The following is a 19,773-nucleotide window of genomic DNA, read 5'->3' on the forward strand; positions in this document are numbered from 1 at the left end:
GAGAGAGGTGTGGGCAAACGTGAGAGGAAAATCCCTGCAGACCCCAAGGCCAGTGCAGAAGAAGTGCAAGACGTGCTCCAGGCACCAGAGCAGAAGTTCCCCCGCAGCCCATGGACAGGCCCCTGGTGGAGCAGGGTGTTCCTCTGTAGCCTGTGGTGTACTACATGGAGCAGATCTCCACACTGCAGCCCATGGAGGAGCCCACGGTGGAGCAGGTGGATCTGGCCTGAAGGAGGCTGCAGACCATGGAGAGGAGTCCATGGTGGAATATGAGGTTTGGTGAGAGCTGCTGCTCTTAGGGGACCCATGCTGGAGCAGTCCACTCCTGAAGGATGGACCCTGTAGTACAGACCCATATTGGAGCAGTTCTCAAAGAAATGCAGCCTGTGGGAAGCCCACACAGGATCAGTTTGGGAAGAATGGCATCCCGTGGGAGGGACCACATGCAGGAGCAGGGGAAGAGAGTGAGGAAGAAGTGCCAGAGATGAAACATTATGGACTAACTTCAAGCCCCATTCCCCACTCCTCTGTGCCACACAGAGGCAGGTCCTGCTTGACGAACCTGATCTCCTTCTGTGATTGGGATTGGTCTATTCTCCCAGGTGCCCAGTGACAGGACAAGGGGGAATGGGCTAAAGTTGCACCAGGGGAGGTTTAGGTTGGATATTAGGGAAATCTTTACTGAAAAGGTTGTTAGGCTTTGGAATGGGCTGCCCAGGGAATTGGTTGAGTCACCATCCCTGGAGGTCTTTAAAAGACTTTTAGATGTAGAGCTGAGTGATATGGTAGTGGAGGACTTGTTAGTTTTAGGTCAGATGTTGGACTAGGTGATCTTGGAGGTCTCTTCCAGCCTAAATGATTCTGTGAATCTGTGAATGAGGGGAAGTTGCCTGTAGTTGGCTTTTAGTTCTTACTGCTCTAGTCTGTTATCAATAGGTAATAAATAATATTAATCTCACTTATCCCGAGTCTGTTTTGTCCATGGTGAGTGATCTCCCTGTCCTTATCTCAATCCAGAATTTTTTTTTTCATTGTATTTTCTCCCCATCTCTTGCTGGAGACTTCCTGTTCAAAGGAAAATTACCAGACATGTCATTTTCTGTGGTTTGGAGAAACAACATAATCCCACAGAACAACTGAAAAAGAAACCATCATTGATAGCTACAGCACCAAGGTTTGCAATGGCAACCAGTTAGACAGTCACCTGTAATCTGGACAAGATGATTTCCCTCTGTGATTTGCTGTTTCTGTCCCTCATGGAAAGGCAGTTTCCATATTCACAATGTGGGATGAAGACAAAAAAAAAAAAAAAAAGAAAAAGGACAGAAAAATTAACATGTTTCTGCCTGCTGGCAAAATTTCAGTAGCAAAGAGAACAGAATCTCAAGTTCTGCATAGGTTTTTGTGATTGGATAGGAGGCTTTGATCTGTGAGCTGACCTGGACTTCCTCTGCATTTGTATAGAAAGTACTTTTTATACTTCCAGGTGTCCAAGGCTTACTTACTCAAGAGTCTGTTGGTTTAGGGACAGGTCCACAATGAAATGCTTGGCAGTGGAAGGGGCAGCAGAGCCTTAGATGACCTTTTACTTGGAACAAGCATTGTCAGGGAAGGATGTGTGACAAAACTATTTGTACTGCTTTGCACAGCTGTGCTGGACACTGCAAGCCATTGCCAGCTGCCCCAGGTAGCCTTCCAACTGCTATGATGTTTGCTGACTCTCTCTAGACCACATGCCAAGAAGACTATGCAAGACCTGTTGTGTGTCGGTAATGCTATGCTGATGGCCTGTTCTGATCACTATCTTCATTTGCTCATGGACAGTTTTTGCTGCTTGTAACTGGCCTTCTGTCAACTGGCCTTCCAAACTTAATTATCAGTTTGAGCACAGAAAACCAAAACAGACATCTGGGAATAAGTGTAGAGTATCTTTCTCACCCACTATCAAGGCAGAACTTTTTAAGTTCTTCCTTAGGGGAATCATGGTTATCTAAGAAGGAGGCTTCAGGGACAGTTTGAAGGCAGATTTGACTGAGTCAAATGTACTGGCCAAGTCTTATATGAAGAAATGGAAGACTAATATGTGGAAATATAAATACCTATGAACACCAAGTGGTCCTGAACAGAAAAGGGATAGGAAGCTAAAACAGTGGTACAGATCTGTATTCAGTATGAACAACGTGAGACACCACCTTATTAGCTGTAGACACATCTGCCCACTTTGATATGTCCTCTTCAGACTTCTAATCTTCAGCTTTGAAGGCCTCCCAATGACCAGAATTTTGTGGACACAAAGGTTAAAAGGAAAGCAAGGTGTGATACACTTGACATTCACTGTCCAGGCACATGTCCCAGTATTTTACTTTGTGCCAAATTTTCGTTTGGACACCTAGTACTGGAAATCACTTCTGCCTTTACTGATGCTTGTGGTATCACATCACCTCTGTGGTGGTTTAGCAACAATGGGAAGCTAAGCACCACCACACTCTTCTCTCACTCCCTCTCCTCAGAAGGACACAAGGAGAAAAAACAATGCAAAAAGTTTGTGGGTTGAGATAAGGACAGGGAGATCACTCACCAGTTACTGTCATGGACAAAACAGACTCAGCATAAGGAAGATTAATATTATTGATTGCCTATTGATAACAGATCAGAGCAGTAAAAACTAAGAGCACTTTCCTCCCACCCTGGCTTCTTCTACCTTATCTCCCTGCATGGCACATAGGAGTGGGGAATGGGAGTTGCACTTGTCTAAGAAGGGGCAGCTTCTGGGCTCTGCTCAGAGAGGCAGCCCTCCCGCTCTCAAAAACTTGCTATACAGACCCAATACGACCTCCTGAGCTATAGAAATGAAATTTTGTACCCTCTCTGCTATTGGATACAAAAGAGTGAATGTGGCTACTTGAGTTCAGTGCCCTGGCTCCCAGTATACCAAACCGTTGGGTAAGCAGCACCCCGGTATTCACTACTCTTAAGACAAGTTATGGCGAAGTGTTAATAAACACATTTATTCATACCATTTTTTATTCATAAAATTTTTACGTATTATAAATAAATATATAAATACGTACAGTTTATTATATACACCAGCATTACTTTGGAAACACCTCACCCTTTCTGACCTGATCTGCTGTTTGCTCAGACAAAATGGATGACAGTTCTGGCCATGGTGGGTACCTGGTTCCTTTTCTGTAGCAGAAACTTCTCTAAACAGAAGTTATTAAGGATCCTGCCTGACAACTCAGTCAAGAATAGAGCTTCTCCTGGAGAGTTTTCATTAAAAAGCACTTTATCCTCCTCATTTCACAAGGCTTGTTGATTCTTACAGCTGATCTCCCTTTGAATGCAGTGGATGGTGAGCTAGCAGCTAAGGTACTGGTTTAGCTGCCTGGTTCTCTGGATATATCTACGTGACATGCCTCCGAACAGAAAGAAATTTTCCCACTAAAACTGCCTCTTTACTGCCTCCTTCTTCAGGAGATCTTCACCCATTCTTCTCAGCTATGGTAGCACTGTCCCAGTATCTCCAAGTATGTGGAAGCATCTTTTTGAAGATGGATGTCCTCTCCAGCATCTGCCTGTCTGGTAAACAGTTCCTTGCCTCAGTGAGAGCCAAAACTGACCCTCTTTTCCTTGTTATTTCACCAGGATGTTTTATTATGACTGGACTACTTGGTCTATGTCAATCTGCATATTAAGAAACACATAGCAAGAGCAGTGTATGTAGTAGCAGGATACCTATACACAATTTATTACTGGTGTTTGATTGACACCAGATGGTGGAGATTTTGGATTAAAAGTGCATCTGGGGAGACTTATTCCCAATCTCCTTTCTTTATCAGCAGACTAATACATATTTTATAGTTAGAGTTAACACTTTGAGAAGCAGGTCTATCATTAGAAAAAACAGACAAGGGTTTTAGACTTTCTTAGGGGCTGAAATAGAAGCAGCAGTCTTGCTTAAAAACAAAATGAAAAAAAAAAAAAAGCTTCAGATGGCACTTGTAGATATCTAGCAAAAAATAACATTTCCACTAAAATCTTTTCTTGCTTATGTCCTCAGATTTGGCAAAGAAAATGTAGATTTCTACAGTATGTTTATTTTGACAAAAGGAAGCAGACTAAGGAAAAGAAAACTGCATGGTCTAAACTTTTGGTAGTGGTATAAGAACCTAACTCTTCTCCTTTACAGAGATTGCAGCAATCCCCACGTACATTCTGATGAATTATGTTGTACTAACTCCTTTTTCTCTTTTTAAATCACACAATGCTTTTCAGAGGTCAGAATGGTTTCTTTACTGTTTGACTTCTATTATTTAGAAGACAATAGCTTCTATAACTGAAATATATTTGCTATTGTATATTATGATTGTCCCTCGGACCATGAACACTCCTTTAGCTAAATTTTACACTTCTTCCGTCATCTGCCAGGCCATTAAGTTATTCATGAGAAACATGAGAAATGCATACTATAAACACATTTGGAATTGAATACTTTTTGCTTTCTATGGAGCTATATTTTTCTATTTCTCCCTGAGAATAAAAATTGTTTATAAGGCCTTCACACCCATCAAAATATCTTTTTCTAAATATTCCAACTCTCCAAAGAAAATGTGTCTGCTTTTCATTCTCATCTCAGTTGGTTTTCTCACATGCACACTACTTCATTTCGTTTTGTTAGGAGAAAATTAGGCTAAGTCCTGTTCTCACTTATCTCCTGTCTAGCATGGCTCAAATGTGTCTTGTACATTCAAGAAAGACCAACTGAAATAGAGTTCTGTTCTGTTACTATAACCTAATAAAAAGCAGGTTAACTAATAATTGTTAATTATGTTTTCCATTGCAAAGTTTTTCACTTTTATTTTTTTTCTTTTTCTTGTTTTCATTAACATCCAGGTACCTAGTTGTAACTAAGACTTAAAGGAAGGTTACCAGTATTTCCCAGTCTTCTGTCCTACTCAACAGTCCTGATGGATTAGCTAAACTGGCAGAAAACACTTTGTTACCCAGAATAAGAAACTAATATTTGCTCTCCCTTCAACCCAGAATGGACCCATTGAAAGTAAATCTGACCCAATTCCATCAAATGATTTTATGGTGTCAAAGGTCAAACTTCTGAAAGGCACCAGCGGGTGGGTCCAAATTCAGACTGTATAAATTCTCCAGGGCTCAGCCAGTCTCTCAACATACAGCTGGAAAGCTGTATTACCTTTGGTGCTGAAGCTCAAACGGTAAGCGCTTCTCTAGGAAAATTTACCTTTCCACTATATTTGCTCTTGCTTGTACCTAAACTTAAAAAAATAATAATTATTGTCTTATGCTTGGTATCTTTAAGGTCAGGATATTTGCATGATATTCTCTACAAAAACTTCTCACCTGTGTGTATGTATTCTGTTCTGTTTTATTATGTGTAAAAACTATGTGTTGGTTTTCAGGAGACTTCTAAAACAGTTATTCTTTGCGCTTAAAATATGTTTATATTTCAGAGCACCTTGTTGTATTGTTCAGTATCTTTTAAATTTTATTTTTTGCAGTTTGCTTGATTGACTTCCAGTTCAACAGAATGCACAGAGAGCAACACTGTGGCATTCAGTGAATTTTTAGGGTCATTTTAGTGTAGGTGTATAAACTTATATTCTTACAATAATCTATAAATGTTAATTTGTATACAGAAATGAAAGTGGGAGAAGTATGTGGACATGCGTGTTTATTCACATGCATGGTCACTAAAAACCTTGGTGGGGTTTAATATGACAAAGACAAACTTCAGGCTCCAGCATTAGCACCTATATAAAAGGCTGGATTCTGAAAGACAAATAACTTTAACAATTTCTATAAATTACAGGAAGAAAACTAGGTTCATGCTGACCTCAAAAGCTGTGCTTTATATAAGCATACTGGCTATACATGACTTGTACGCCCTGGCACTTTATAGTAGTTCAAGACAGAAACAAATATAAAGATCCTACTGCTTTACACAAATATTAATTTGACAGTGCTGTATTATAGTTGCTAATTTATCATGTCTGCATTCCTCTTCTGTCTGAATGTCGCTAACAAAATTTAACTCCTCAGAAAGGTTATAGTAGAGGATATATACGTATAGCTTGCTTCTTAAAGTATGTCTGAAAGCATGATAGGGTGGAATTGAATATTCATAAATACGAATTATGTGCATCAGTCTCTCTCCTACACTAGATGACCTTAGACAAACTATGTTCCCTATCTATTCTTCCATTACTGAAGCAAGAGTAGAAATGCAAGCCTTTAAAGGTCCACTGGCAGTAGGTACAATGGAACAAGTAGATATTTTTCTGCACTCATTTATTTTTAGAATATAAAAACAGCGAGCCTCTGCTTTCACATTTATCTGTCCAAACCTACTGAAATTTGCACTTTGAAGTTCCAGCTTTGCAAGTCTATCAAACAGGTCATATTTTCTTGTTTTGATCAGAGGAATTCTATCTTTCACTGAATGAAAATATGTACAAACAATTGTTGTTTGACTGCTTTTAAAAGGTAAACAGAAACTGTATATGGAACTAAGACTTCTGAGAAAATTTACTGCTAAAAAGGCAACTGAATGCAAATTCAAAAAGAAATAGATTTATGAATACAGTTTTGAACATGCAGGACAGATGGCTATGGCAATAGGCATGTTAACAATGAATGACTTTAAAACTATTTGTTGTTTTATTTAATGGCCTAAAAACTACTGGTACTTTAAAGGGGTAGCTCACCACAGAAAATCCTGCATTGCACTGTGTTTGTATAGCATTCCATCATTACATTGTCATTGTGCTTCTGCTGTTTGCTCTAGACAACAGGGATTTCACAATGGGCTCCATCGGTGCAGCAAGCACGGAATTTTGTTTTGATGTCTTCAGGGAACTGAGAGTCCAGCATGTCAATGAGAACATCTTCTACTCCCCCTTTAGCATCATTTCAGCTCTGGCCATGGTCTACCTAGGTGCAAGAGACAACACCAGGACCCAGATAGATAAGGTGAGACTTATCTAATTAAGTCCTAGTTAAGGATGAAAACCTTTGTCCTGCTCAATGGAGCCATAGCAGTTAATTATATGATAATGTACCCTGGAACTTGCATAGATCAGAAATCCGTAACCAGAGTTATCTAAGGCTGTCATCACCTCCAGCTCCCGGAGTGTTAAACAAATGCACCAGCCAGAAATCTTGAAACTGTATTTTAGTTTGAATTGTATCATTGTTAATAGTAGGATTCTCCAAAAGAACATGGCATTCCAGTGGCTCTTTGCTTAGAGCAAGGAAACTAGATAAAATCTCCAGAATGAGCCAAAACCCATCTCAAGTTTGCAAAATGTATCACGAATTTCCTACAGCTCTCACTTCCTTCATAGAGGAAGGTTGAATTGTTACCTGGAAGAAATTTAGTCTTAATAACAGCATGTAACGGAGCTGATTTCCATATGTCTACCGTGGGAAAAAAAAAAAGAGATCATCAAAGCAGACAATATTAAGAACAGATATTCAGAGATGGTACAGATAGATTGACCCTTTTAGTTATATAGCCACCCAGTTACCCAACAGATATATTTCAAACGTCATGTGTTAATCTCAGTTGCATAACCTTTTTTGTTATACCTGTTATTTCAGCTACTATTATTTTCAATTACAGGTTGTTCACTTCGATAAACTCCCTGGATTTGGAGAGAGTATGGAAGCTCAGGTGAAGAAAAAAATTCATCTCCTTCTCTATGTCTAGTAGATAAATCTCTAGATAGAGTAGGTAGATTTCTCAGTTCCAAGCCCTTTCTGATGAGCATCTAGTGCTCTGCATCCAGCAGTTGGGGGAATTCTTTGTTTGTACAAATCGAGAAAGAAGGGAGGTAACACGGTATTCAGAACAAACAGAAGATAAAACCCAGGACCAAAATACTGGGCAAATACACAAAATTGTGGATACTTGCATGCTTAGGCAAGGTAGTTGGATGATGGTGGTTAAATGGGTCTGGTTGGGAAAGATGGAAAGACTACATGATCTGCTGGAGCTAGATTACTGCAGAGGGCAGTTAAGAGTCCTGTAGAGAGAAGTATGAGGAAATTATGGAAGAAAAACAGCACAAAATGTGTATATACTAGAAAAGGACTACACCAGTATAGTTATTAGCAGCAAGAAAGATGGAACAAACTCGTTTTGTAAGCAGAAATATCTGAACTACTTTACTCTTGTCATACACTATTCAAAACCTACAAAGCACTAAAACTAGAATAACATCCCTTTTCTTTTTTTTTGTATTCAGTGTGGCACATCTGTAAGCGTCCACTCTTCACTTAGAGACATACTCACCCAAATCACCAAACCAAGTGACAATTTTTCACTCAGCTTCGCCAGTAGACTTTATGCTGAAGAGACATACGCAATCCTGCCGGTGAGTTGCTCTAAAATCTGATCCAAGACTTCTCTGTGTCAAAGTCCTACTGTTCTGTAATGCTAAAGCACTGTCAGAAGTCTAGGCTCTGCTAAAGAAGTTTTCTTGCATATGGAAGGCAGTATTCATGACTTCTTTATATCACAGCCCTAAACCTCTACAGTCTTCAGAGAACATGTGCCTAGACAAAAGAATGTTTGTACAAAGTACAGTCATGATCCAACCGTGTCATGGTATAAGTAAAGTAAAGGAAATATCAGTAATATCAGTAAAGATAATTTTTGTTGGAAAGAGTTAAATCCAACTATTATTTCAGATTGTAAAACAAACATGGAAATAACTTCAGGTTCTCTAAATATTCCATAGGACACTTTCAGACCAAAATATTCCGGTTTTCCAATTGAAAGAAGCATTTCATTTGGAAATTAAAGGAAAACATTTTCAAAATAAAAACTGACAACAAGCGTACTTCGATTGAAGTGAATCAACATTTTCAGATTCAACTCAGTGCTGGAAAAGACTTGAAAAAATTGAGCATATACTGTTGCTTGAAGCAGTATATGCCAAATATTAGAATGTTTATGAGGTAGAATCATGTCTTCTTGCTGTGACTGCTTATTAAGGCTAATCAATACAGCTACAGCATATTACTCTAGTAAATATACTACAAGGCATAATATGTAGTAATTTATAGTATAGAATAGCATTTTACACTAGTATATTATTCACATCTGTTAATTTCAGTCTTGCACTTCACATTTGCAAACTGTTTTGAAATTGTGATCTGAAAACTGCATACTCTTCCTTAACAGGAATACTTGCAATGTGTGAAGGAACTGTATAAAGGAGGCTTGGAATCTATTAGCTTCCAAACAGCTGCAGATCAAGCCAGAGAGCTCATCAATTCCTGGGTTGAAAGTCAAACAAATGGTAAGGGCAAGCAGAATGTCAGCATAGGTATTTTCCCTTCTGCCAACATATTTGAACAGCATAGGAGAGCACTTAAGTCTCGAGAGATAAATACAAAACCTCTCCTTTTGTTCTTGCTGATGGATAATAGATCAATTCTCAGATAAGAAACTATCATCATAAGGAACTATCCAGACAACCCTCTATTAAAGGACTCTCTATCTTCAGGGGATTTACAGGAATGTAATATTTCCAGTCCTAATGAAAATGACAGCATTAAAACATGCTTTGTACACAGTGACAACTGGTTTCATCCTATACTGAGAATTCTGATTTCCCTCAGCCAGTATGTTTTCCTTCAGGCTTCCCAGAGATGCTGTGTACTTGTTAAGTAGGGCATGCAGTCAAAAGGCACTTGAGAAATCTTAACAGGTAAAGGCAATGTAAAACCAGAGTTAAGGAATGATAGGGAGGTGTATGAAGGGAGGTGTATCATGATTTCTGCCCTAATGCTTCTCCATGTGGTTCCTCCATTTTTTTCTAGTCTCTTCCTCACCTCCTTAAAGCATTATTTTCCCTTCTGCTTGAAAAACAGATAAAAAACAGTGGATTCTAAATGAATTCAATTTCTAATGAGATGAAAACATTGACAACCATGCAACTTCTGGTGTGGTGTCATACTTTGAAGGAAAAAATCAGGCCATTATTAAGTTACTGGTAGAAGAGGACTACATGAGGAGCTTACTAAAGCTTGCATGAAGACTGCAGAACAAATAGGAGCAAAATATCAGAAGAAAACAGAATAAAATTCTGTTTTCCTCTCCTGTTATATTCTTTATGCAAAATTTCCTTTCAACTTTGGTTTGAAGCAAGTAATGTTTACTGGTACTGTTCAGGGTGGGGACTATCCTCAGATAAAAGAGGTTCTAGTGGTTCTTCTCCTTGTCATAAATTTTACAGATTTAGTTATTTCGTAACACATAAATTTCTGGGTCCTACAGCTCTTATTGCGACTCTTTACAGAGAGAAAAGCAGCTATTGTCAACACCAGTGAGCAAGTCAACCTTGGAAGTACAAGATTATAGTTGCAGAAACAAAACTATGTCCTTGCCAATACACCCTCTTCTCCACAAATTCTACAACCTGTATTTAACATTGTGATTGTCAATGTATTATACAATTCTCTTTTCCTGTTCATTCTTAAAGGAATCATCAAAAATATCCTTCAGCCAAGCTCTGTGGATTCCCAGACTACAATGGTCCTGGTTAATGCCATTTACTTCAAAGGAATGTGGGAGAAAGCATTTAAGGATGAAGACACTCAAGCCATGCCTTTCAGAATGACCGAGGTACATGGGCATGCATCACCTTAAAGATGTCACCTAGAAGTTGTGAAGAGAGTAGTCACCTTGTTATTCAGACACTACATTAAAATATCTGCTCATCTGTCTATTTCTCTTCTTTGTTAATCACAGGGAGTTTTCCCTAATGTCTCTCTCTTCACACTATTTCTAAAACTATAACGCTTCTAAGAAAAAAAAAAAAAAAAACAAAAAAACTTGAAATAACAACTTTCCTTTGAAAAAGTCATTCTGGACTAGAGCAATCAGTCATTTTAACCATAACTAGATATTTCTGCCATCTAGGAATAATCTTTGTTAAAACTATATTCTCTTTTTTGGTTCTGCAGCAAGAGAGCAAACCCGTCCAGATGATGTACCAGGTTGGTTCATTTAAAGTGGCCATGGTGACTTCTGAGAAAATGAAGATCCTGGAGCTTCCGTTTGCCAGTGGAATGATGAGCATGTTTGTGCTGTTGCCTGATGAAGTCTCTGGCCTGGAGCAGGTATGATCCTAGCAGTTGGGTTCAGAAAATCATAAACACAATGAAATTTAGCTGTTGCAAAGCCCTTCTCAGTAAAGTTATCATAAAACATTCACCAGCACAGATTTGAACACTAACAACATATGATTATTGCTTAGAAGCATACAATTGTCTCAGTGGGTCCTGCAATAGTTTGTGCTGAGCGTGGATTGCTTAAGAAACTACTTAACAGGTTAAATGTTGGCTACAGAAGAAATGATTCTCTCAGCTAAGCAGCTGTTACTGCAGTGACTTGAGCTCCAGAGGCCTTATATCTCCATTCCTGCACATTGAGGAGCTTCTTTGGAAGTTCACATTGTCTTTACTGGTTCTAATGATTGATATAGAAATGGCAGTGAGTCTATTAAAGAAAGAGAAAATAGGACAGAGCAGAGTCATACTATACTTTGGTCTCCTAGATCCATTCATCTTTACATGCCTAGGAAAAGCACAATGCCAAGAGCAGTCAGTTTAAAAGACAAAGAACCCCCCAATGGTGAATGGTACTGCACTGCTGTGAAGAAAGTTGTCATCCCATGGATATCATTCTCTTGTATCCTTGCAGCTCGAGTCCACAATCAGCTTTGAAAAACTTACAGAATGGACCAGTTCTACTATGATGGAAGAGAGAAGGATGAAAGTGTACCTCCCCCGCATGAAGATGGAGGAGAAATATAACCTCACATCTGTCTTCATGGCCTTGGGTATGACAGACCTGTTCAGCTCATCAGCCAATATGTCTGGCATCTCTTCAACAGTAAGCTTAAAGATGTCTGAGGCTGTCCATGCAGCATGTGTGGAAATCTTTGAAGCCGGCAGAGATGTGGTAGGCTCAGCAGAGGCTGGGATGGATGTTACAAGCGTCTCCGAAGAATTTAGGGCTGACCACCCATTCCTCTTCTTCATCAAGCACAACCCAACCAACAGCATTCTCTTCTTTGGCAGATGGATGTCCCCTTAAAGAAAAGGAAGTTGAAAGAGTTTCTGCCCCTTACAGCAAGACCCAAAGCACTGTAGTACCAAGGGTAAAAACGAAAGGCATATTTTCTGTCACAGCCATATAAAAACAAACAAACAAACAAACACCATAAATCTGAGAGAAATTACAATGTGAGAACATGCACCCTTTGCCTTTCCTTTATGTATCATGGATGAAAGGTTAAGGGAATGAAAACTGCACCCAAAGAAAGCATAATAATGAACAGAGATGTTCCTGGTGCAAACTAACATTTCAGTAGTAGTACTGAATCATTGGAATCATCACACTGAAAAATACAACCTGATTTACCAGCAGAAGTCTTATGGGGGAAAAATGCAGCCTTCCAATTAAGCATGACCAGGCTTTGTGGTGACTCCTCCAGAATTAGTCAAAGCTCTCAGATTAAACTATCGATTGTCACCAACCATTCCTATGCTGACAAGGCAATTGCTTTTCCTTTGTGCTCCTGGTGCTGCAGGGCTCTTCCTCACTTTTCTAAGATGCCTTATAGAAATCTTATAATTCACATTTCTCCTTCAACTTTTTTGGCTCAATCATCATGACCAAATATGGCATGTTACTATTCAAATTGTTTTTCTTGTATTCACGTCATGGGTCTTGTGTATGTACTCTTTTACTCCTTTAATCTCAATAAAAACATGTTTAAGCAAACACATCTCGTTTGTAGTATTTCAAATGCAGTAAGGGCTTTTATCAGAGAAGGAAGGACCTATGCAGAGGAATAAGCATGGACACACAGGCTGGAAGTAACTCCACAGAAGTCCTGCTAGGTGGTGAGAGGCGAACAAGAGTCTGTGGGGTGCCTCTGCAGCTATTGAAACTAACCATGTATGGGGCTGTATCAGCTAAAAAAGCATGGGGAGGGAAGGAAGCACTGCTTCGCCTTTCTAAGCACGACTTGTGAGACCTGGTCTGGAGCACTGTGTCCAGTTTGCTGCTGCCCTGCTCTTGGTTGGGGTGATGGGACAGGCCTGGGCTGCCAGGAGCTACCCGAGGACATGTCTCAGCTCAGATTTGCTCAACAACAGAGCAAATTCTGTTCACACTGACTACAATGGTCCTGGTTAATGCAAGAACAAATTCCGAAATTGGTGGCTGATGGTAGCAGCAGTCGGTTGTCCTCTCTGTCACCCGAGAGGGCTAGTGTGCAGAAATGAATAGGTTTTGGTGGCATGTGGCCACTGGGCAGCACCAGAGACACTCAGGCTGGGGAAGAACAGGGCGTGGAGTAAAACACTACCTCCAAGCCACCTCTCCTCCTCTATGCCTGTACCGTGCCTGAAGGCTCTTCTGGCAGGGCTGGGTTTGTCCAAAAAAGCCTCTGCCACCCTCACCCACTGATGGTACTGCCACAGGAACAGGGTGGGAAGGGTCTGGTCACAGCTGGAAGGGGCTTCTTTTCAAAGCAGGACCCCATTTTCCTTTCATTGCTGCTGCTGCAGAAGAAAGGGGTGCAAGGACCAAGAGCTTTGAGAGGAGAGTGACTAAACCATGCTGGAGACACTTGCACTGACACCTCAGGCCATGGGGTGGGACACAGCAGGATTGTGGCATGCACACTGGCTGTAGAGCCTGATGCTTGGATCAGCAGGTTCAAAACAGCAAAAGAGCATGTGTTTGTACTAAATTGTTTGCTCTGATTGCCTACTAAACTGTTTGAACATTTCCACAGGAAATTCCCTGATTCATTTCTCATTGTTTTGCACAGGCATTTCCCAGCTAGAAAATAAGTTTAGACCGAGCATTACTTGTGAAAGCACATAATTGTGTAGATGAAAAGGCTAACATGCACTGCTCAGCAGCTGGGAGAGAGGGAAGGAAGATGTCAGAGAAGCACCCCTGCAGACCCCAAGGTCGCTGCAGGAGGGCAGGAGGTGCACCAAGCAGGAGGGCAAGCGGTGCACCGTTGCCATTCATTCCACAACCTGATTTATCGCTGCCATCCGCGCATTGCACAGTGCCATGAAAGGTTTGGCGTGCACAGAGGTGGCTGAGGATTTTCAGAAAGAACTTGCCTTAAGAACTGCATCAAGACTTTTGCTGGAAGGCAAAAGATCGGGGGACTGATTAACATAGGGATGGCAGCTGAGCAATGGAAGCATCTTCCAAACTTCCAAATATTTCCTGGATACAGAACTACAACTCCTCTGCTCTCCGCTTAGGAGTTTCCGTCACCTGCTTAGGAAGCAGAAGCAGTAAACTGGGATTCAGAGGATCCAGCTGAAGCATCAGTGCCAGTTAGAGGAAACCAGGTAGAGGGTTTGAAGAGAGTTCATAGAATCATAGAATCATAGAATATCCTGAGTTGGAAGGGACCCTTAAGGATCATCAAGTCCAACTCTTGACACCGCACAGGTCTACCCAAAAGTTCAGACCATGTGACTAAGTGCACAGTCCAATCTCTTCTTAAATTCAGTCAGGCTCGGTGCAGTGACCACTTCCCTGGGGAGCCTGTTCCAGTGTGCAACCACCCTCTCTGTGAAGAACCCCCTCCTGATGTCAAGCCTAAACTTCCCCTGCCTCAGCTTAACCCCGTTCCCGCGGGTCCTGTCGCTGGTGTTAATGGAGAAAAGGTCTCCTGCCTCTCGACACCCCCTTACGAGGAAGTTGTAGACTGCGATGAGGTCTCCCCTCAGCCTCCTCTTCTCCAGGCTGAACAGGCCCAGTGCCCTCAGCCGTTCCTCGTACGTCTTCCCCTCCAGGCCTTTCACCATCTTTGTAGCCCTCCTCTGGACACTCTCCAACAGTTTCATGTCCTTTTTATACTGTGGTGCCCAGAACTGCACACAGTACTCGAGGTGAGGCCGCACCAGCGCAGAGTAGAGCGGGACAATCACCTCCCTTGACCTACTAGCGATGCCGTGCTTGATGCACCCCAGGACACGGTTGGCCCTCCTGGCTGCCAGGGCACACTGCTGGCTCATATTCAACTTGCTGTCTACCACGACCCCCAGATCCCTCTCTTCTAGGCTGCTCTCCAGCGTCTCATCGCCCAGTCTGTACGTGCAGCCAGGGTTTCCCTGTCCCAGGTGCAGGACCCGGCACTTGCTCTTATTGAACTTCATGCGGTTGGCGATCGCCCAGCTCTCCAACCTATCCAGATCCCTCTGCAAGGCCTTTCCACCCTCATTCGAGTCCACAACTCCTCCAAGTTTGGTGTCATCAGCAAACTTGCTCAAAATACCTTCTATTCCTACACCCAGATCATTTATAAAAATATTGAAAAGTACCGGCCCTAAAATGGAGCCTTGAGGGACCCCACTGGCGACCGCCCGCCAGCCTGACACAGCGCCATTCACCATAACCCTTTGGGCCCTGCCCGTTAGCCAATTGCTCACCCATCGTATGATGTTTTTATTTAGCTGTATGGTGGACATTTTGTCCAGTAGGATCCTATGGGAAACCGTGTCAAAAGCCTTGCTGAAGTCCAAAAAAATCACATCAGCTGGTTTCCCTTGGTCCACCATACGGGTGATCTTATCATAAAAGGAAATCAGGTTAGTTAGGCAGGACCTACCCTTCACAAACCCATGCTGGCTGGGACCAATGACTGCTTTGTCCCCCAGGTGCGCCTCAATAAGTTCGAGAACCATCTTCTCCATGATTTTACCAGGCACTGATGTGAGACTGACAGGCCTGTAATTGCTAGGGTCTTCTTTCTGACCCTTCTTGAAAATCGGCACAACATTTGCCAGCTTCCAGTCTACCGGGACCTCTCCAGACTCCCAGGATCGTTGAAAAATAATTGAGAGAGGTAGAGAGGTTCCACGATGACGTCCGCCAGCTCTTTCAGCACCCGGGGATGAATCCCATCCGGACCCATGGACTTGTAGGGATCCAGGTGGAGTAGCAAATCCCGCACACATTCAGGGTTGGTTGGGAGTTTGTCATCCCCACCGTCCTGGTCCTCCAGCTCAGGGCACCCTGGGTCCCGAAGCCCATCATCGGCATTGAAGACAGAGGCAAAGAAGGCGTTAAGCGTCTCTGCTTTGCCTATGTCATTGTCTGTGAGGAGACCTTCCCTATCAAGGAGCGGGCCTATGTATTCTTTAGTTCTCCTTCTTCCATTCACATATCTAAAAAAACCCTTTTTATTTTCTCTCACAGACACAGCCAGCTTCAACTCTAGGTGTGCTTTAGCCACACGAATTTTCTTCCTACAAACACGAACAGCATCCCTGATGCTGTTGGACCGGTTTTCCAAGGAACAAGTACTAGTGCTGCATATCTATGCATGTAAATATCTCTACAGCTGGCTTGTATCAGACATAGAGTGGCCATCAGACCACTCCCATCAGGCCAACTATGGGATTATAGGGGTGTGTAAGGTAGTATAGGGGAGGGGAGTGTAGGGGTGTGTAGGGTAGTATAGAGGAGGGGAGTGTAGGGGAGTGTAGGGTAGTATAGGGGAGGGGAGGGGAGTGTAGGGGTGTGTAGGGTAGTATATAGGAGGGGAGTGTAGGGTAGTATAGGGGAGGGGAGGGGAGTGTAGGGGAGTGTAGGGGTGTGTAGGGTAGTATAGGGGAGGGGATTATAGGGGTGTGTAAGGTAGTATAGGGGAGGGGAGTGTAGGGGTGTGTAGGGTAGTATAGAGGAGGGGAGTGTAGGGGAGTGTAGGGTAGTATAGGGGAGGGGAGGGGAGTGTAGGGGTGTGTAGGGTAGTATAGGGGAGTGTAGGGGAGTGTAGGGTAGTATAGGGGTGTGTAGGGTAGTATAGGGGAGGGGAGTGTAGGGGTGTGTAGGGTAGTATAGGGGTGTGTAGGGTAGTATAGGGTAGTATAGGGGAGAGGAGGGGAGGGGAGGGGAGGGAAGGGAAAAGAGCAGATGGGAGGGGTGGGGAGTGCTACCATAAATAAAATTGCCAAATACATGACATTTTGGATCTGGAGCCAAATCTTTGTGTTGCTGAAGGGACGCAAGACACAGACTCCTGATGGCTCTTGAACAGGAGGCGTTTATTGCCCTTTTTCACTCCTACATGTCCTCTCCCCGTAGCCCCACGTGCTGTCCACGCGCCCGAATCTATCATACAGTTGGTCAGAGACCCTCAGACACGCGCCTGGAGCCAGCCAGCAATTGCCCACTGCCCAAAGGTCCTCTTTAACACTGTAGCCAATTCTTTATCCACGCCTCCCTCAAGGTTTTGTTTCTACCACTTGTTTCCTCATTAGCTCTAATTCAGGGACCTGCAAAACAGCGCGAAGCCACCTGAAAAGTCCCTCCCCACGCGTTGCCATTCCTTCCACAACCTGATTTATCGCTGCCATCCGCGCATTGCACAGTGCCAGGAAAGGTTTGGCGTGCACAGAGGTGGCTGAGGATTTTCAGAAAGAACTTGCCTTAAGAACTGCATCAAGACTTTTGCTGGAAGGCAAAAGATCGGGTGATTGATGAACATAGGGATGGCAGCTGAGCAAGGGAAGCATCTTCCAAACTTCCAAATATTTCCTGGATACAGAACTACAACTCCTCTGCTCTCCGGTTAGGAGTTTCTGTCACCTGCTTAGGAAGCAGAAGCAGTAACATGGGATTTAGAGGATCCAGCTGAAGCGTCAGTGCCAGTTAGAGGAAACCATCAATGTACGGGGTTTGAAGAGAGTTGGACCGGTTTTCCAAGGAACATGTACTAGTGCTGAATATCTATGCATATAAATATCTCTACAGCTGGCTTGTATCAGACATAGAGTGGCCATCAGGACTAGGGAAGCGGTTGTCCCTCTGTGCTCGGCTCTGGTGAGGCCGCACCTCGAGCACTGTGTTCAGCGAAGAGCTCGAGGTGCTGGAGCGTGTGCGGAGAAGGGCTCTGAAGCTTGTGAAGGGTTTAGAGAACAAGTCTGGTGAGGAGCGGCTGAGGGAGCTGGGCTTGTTCAGCCTGGAGAAAAGGAGGCTCAGGGGAGCCCTTCCTGTGCTCTACAGTACGCTTAAAGGAGGCTCCAGAGAGGTGGGGATCGTTCTCTTCTCCCAAGCCCCAAGTGACAAGACAAGAACAAAAAACCTCAAGTTGTACCAGGGGAGGTTTCAGTTGGTTATGACGAAAAATTTCTTCACCGAAAGACTTGCTCTGGTGGGTTTACGTGGCAAGGTTTTGGTAGCAGGGGGACTGCAGGGGTGGCTTCCGTGAGAAGAATCTAGAAGCTGCCCCCCCCCCCCCGTTAGATAATGGCTCCACTGCTGGCCAGAGCCAAGCCAGGAAACGATGTCGCTTGTTCCTCTGTGAGAGCGTATTTAAGAAAGGAGAAAAAAAAATAACAAAAAAAAGCTGCTTCCCAGGGAGAAAGAGAGGAGAAGCAGCCCTGCAGCCCCCCAGGGGAGTGCAGCAGGAGGGCAGGAGGTGCTCCAGGCAGGCAGCAGCAGTTCCCCTGCGGGCTGTGCAGGGAGAGGCCCCCGGTGGAGCAGGCTGTCCCCCTGCAGCCCATGGAGCAGATCTCCACGCTGCAGCCCCCCCGTGGGTGGAGGAGCCCCCGGTGGAGCAGGTGGATGTGGCCTGGAGGAGGCTGCGGCCCATGGAGAGCCCCCGCAGGGCAGGAGCAGGCCCCGGGCCGCAGCTGCAGCCCCCCCGTGGAGAGGAGCCCCCGCAGGAGCAGGGGGTCTGGGGGGAGCTGCTGCCCAGCCGGGGGGGACCCGTGCTGGAGCAGTTTGCTCCTGGGGGATGGATGGATGGAGCCCGTGGGACGGAGCCGTGTGGGAGCAGTGCTTGAGGAGCTGCTGCCTGTGGGCAGCCCGTGTGGGATCAGCTGGGGAAGGACGGCATCCCGTGGGAGGGACCCCACGGGGAGCAGGGGCAGGGAGGGAGCGAGAAGGAGCGGCGGGGACAAAGCATCAGGGACTGACCGCAGCCCTCAGTCCCGTTTCCCTGCGCTGCTCAGGAGGAGGAGGTGGAAGAGGGCAGATGGGGAGAAGACGTTTTGGGTTTCTTTCCTTTGTTTCTCACGTGTCTAGTTTGTTGGTAGTAGGCAATAACTCTTACTATCTCCCTATGCTGAGTCTGCTTTGCCCGTCACGATAGTTGTTGAGTGATCTCCCTGTCCTTATGTCAGCCCTTGAGCCCTTTGCATCGTATTTTCTCCCCCTTTCCCTTTGAGGAGGGGGAGTGAGAGAGCGGCCGTGGTGGAACTCGGCTGCCCACCCGATTCAGACCAGCGCAGTTGCAAAGGACTGGAAAAGTTTTCCGACGAAACAAGATGTTTAACAAGGAAGTGCATAGTTTCCTTATTAAGGCTTCCTGGATAATTGGGGTTATTTCATATTCCCAGCTCGGAGGAAGAGAATTGTTGATTTCACCTTCTTTTTTCTTACATGGAAATAAAAGGTGAACTGCTCTCCAAGCACGGGCACCGTATCAGAATCAAGCTCTTTTTGTCTGTCTAGAGGAAAACTGTACGTCCGGGTAATTTTCTTTCTTTCTATTTTTTCATTCTTCACTTGTAAGAAAACCTAAGTCTTTAAACCATTTGTTTGCAAACACGGCTTAATGGAAATGCTTATGGGTGTGCTCCTTCCCCTTGTTTGGAACCTGCTTCACCTCGCTTCAGCTATAGGACACCTATGCTCAAATGTATGCTTCCCATGATAAAGCGGTGTTCTTTCGG

The 19,773-nt window shown here is 43.8% G+C and overlaps 1 protein-coding gene across 1 annotated transcript; it reads left to right on the forward strand.

The window, feature by feature from the left end:
- Positions 1 to 5,141: 5,141 nt before the first annotated feature.
- Positions 5,142 to 12,810, forward strand: LOC137850658 (ovalbumin-like). The gene is made up of 8 exons (XM_068670924.1): positions 5,142 to 5,231; positions 6,821 to 7,005; positions 7,658 to 7,708; positions 8,283 to 8,411; positions 9,224 to 9,341; positions 10,527 to 10,669; positions 11,011 to 11,166; positions 11,750 to 12,810. The coding sequence occupies exons 2-8, from the start codon at positions 6,838 to 6,840 to the stop codon at positions 12,143 to 12,145; spliced, it is 1,161 nt and encodes a 386-aa protein (XP_068527025.1). The 5' UTR covers positions 5,142 to 5,231; positions 6,821 to 6,837; the 3' UTR covers positions 12,146 to 12,810.
- The last annotated feature ends 6,963 nt before the right edge of the window (positions 12,811 to 19,773 follow it).

Source organism: Anas acuta, chromosome 2, assembly GCF_963932015.1.
Source record: "Anas acuta chromosome 2, bAnaAcu1.1, whole genome shotgun sequence".
NCBI lineage: Eukaryota > Metazoa > Chordata > Aves > Anseriformes > Anatidae > Anas > Anas acuta.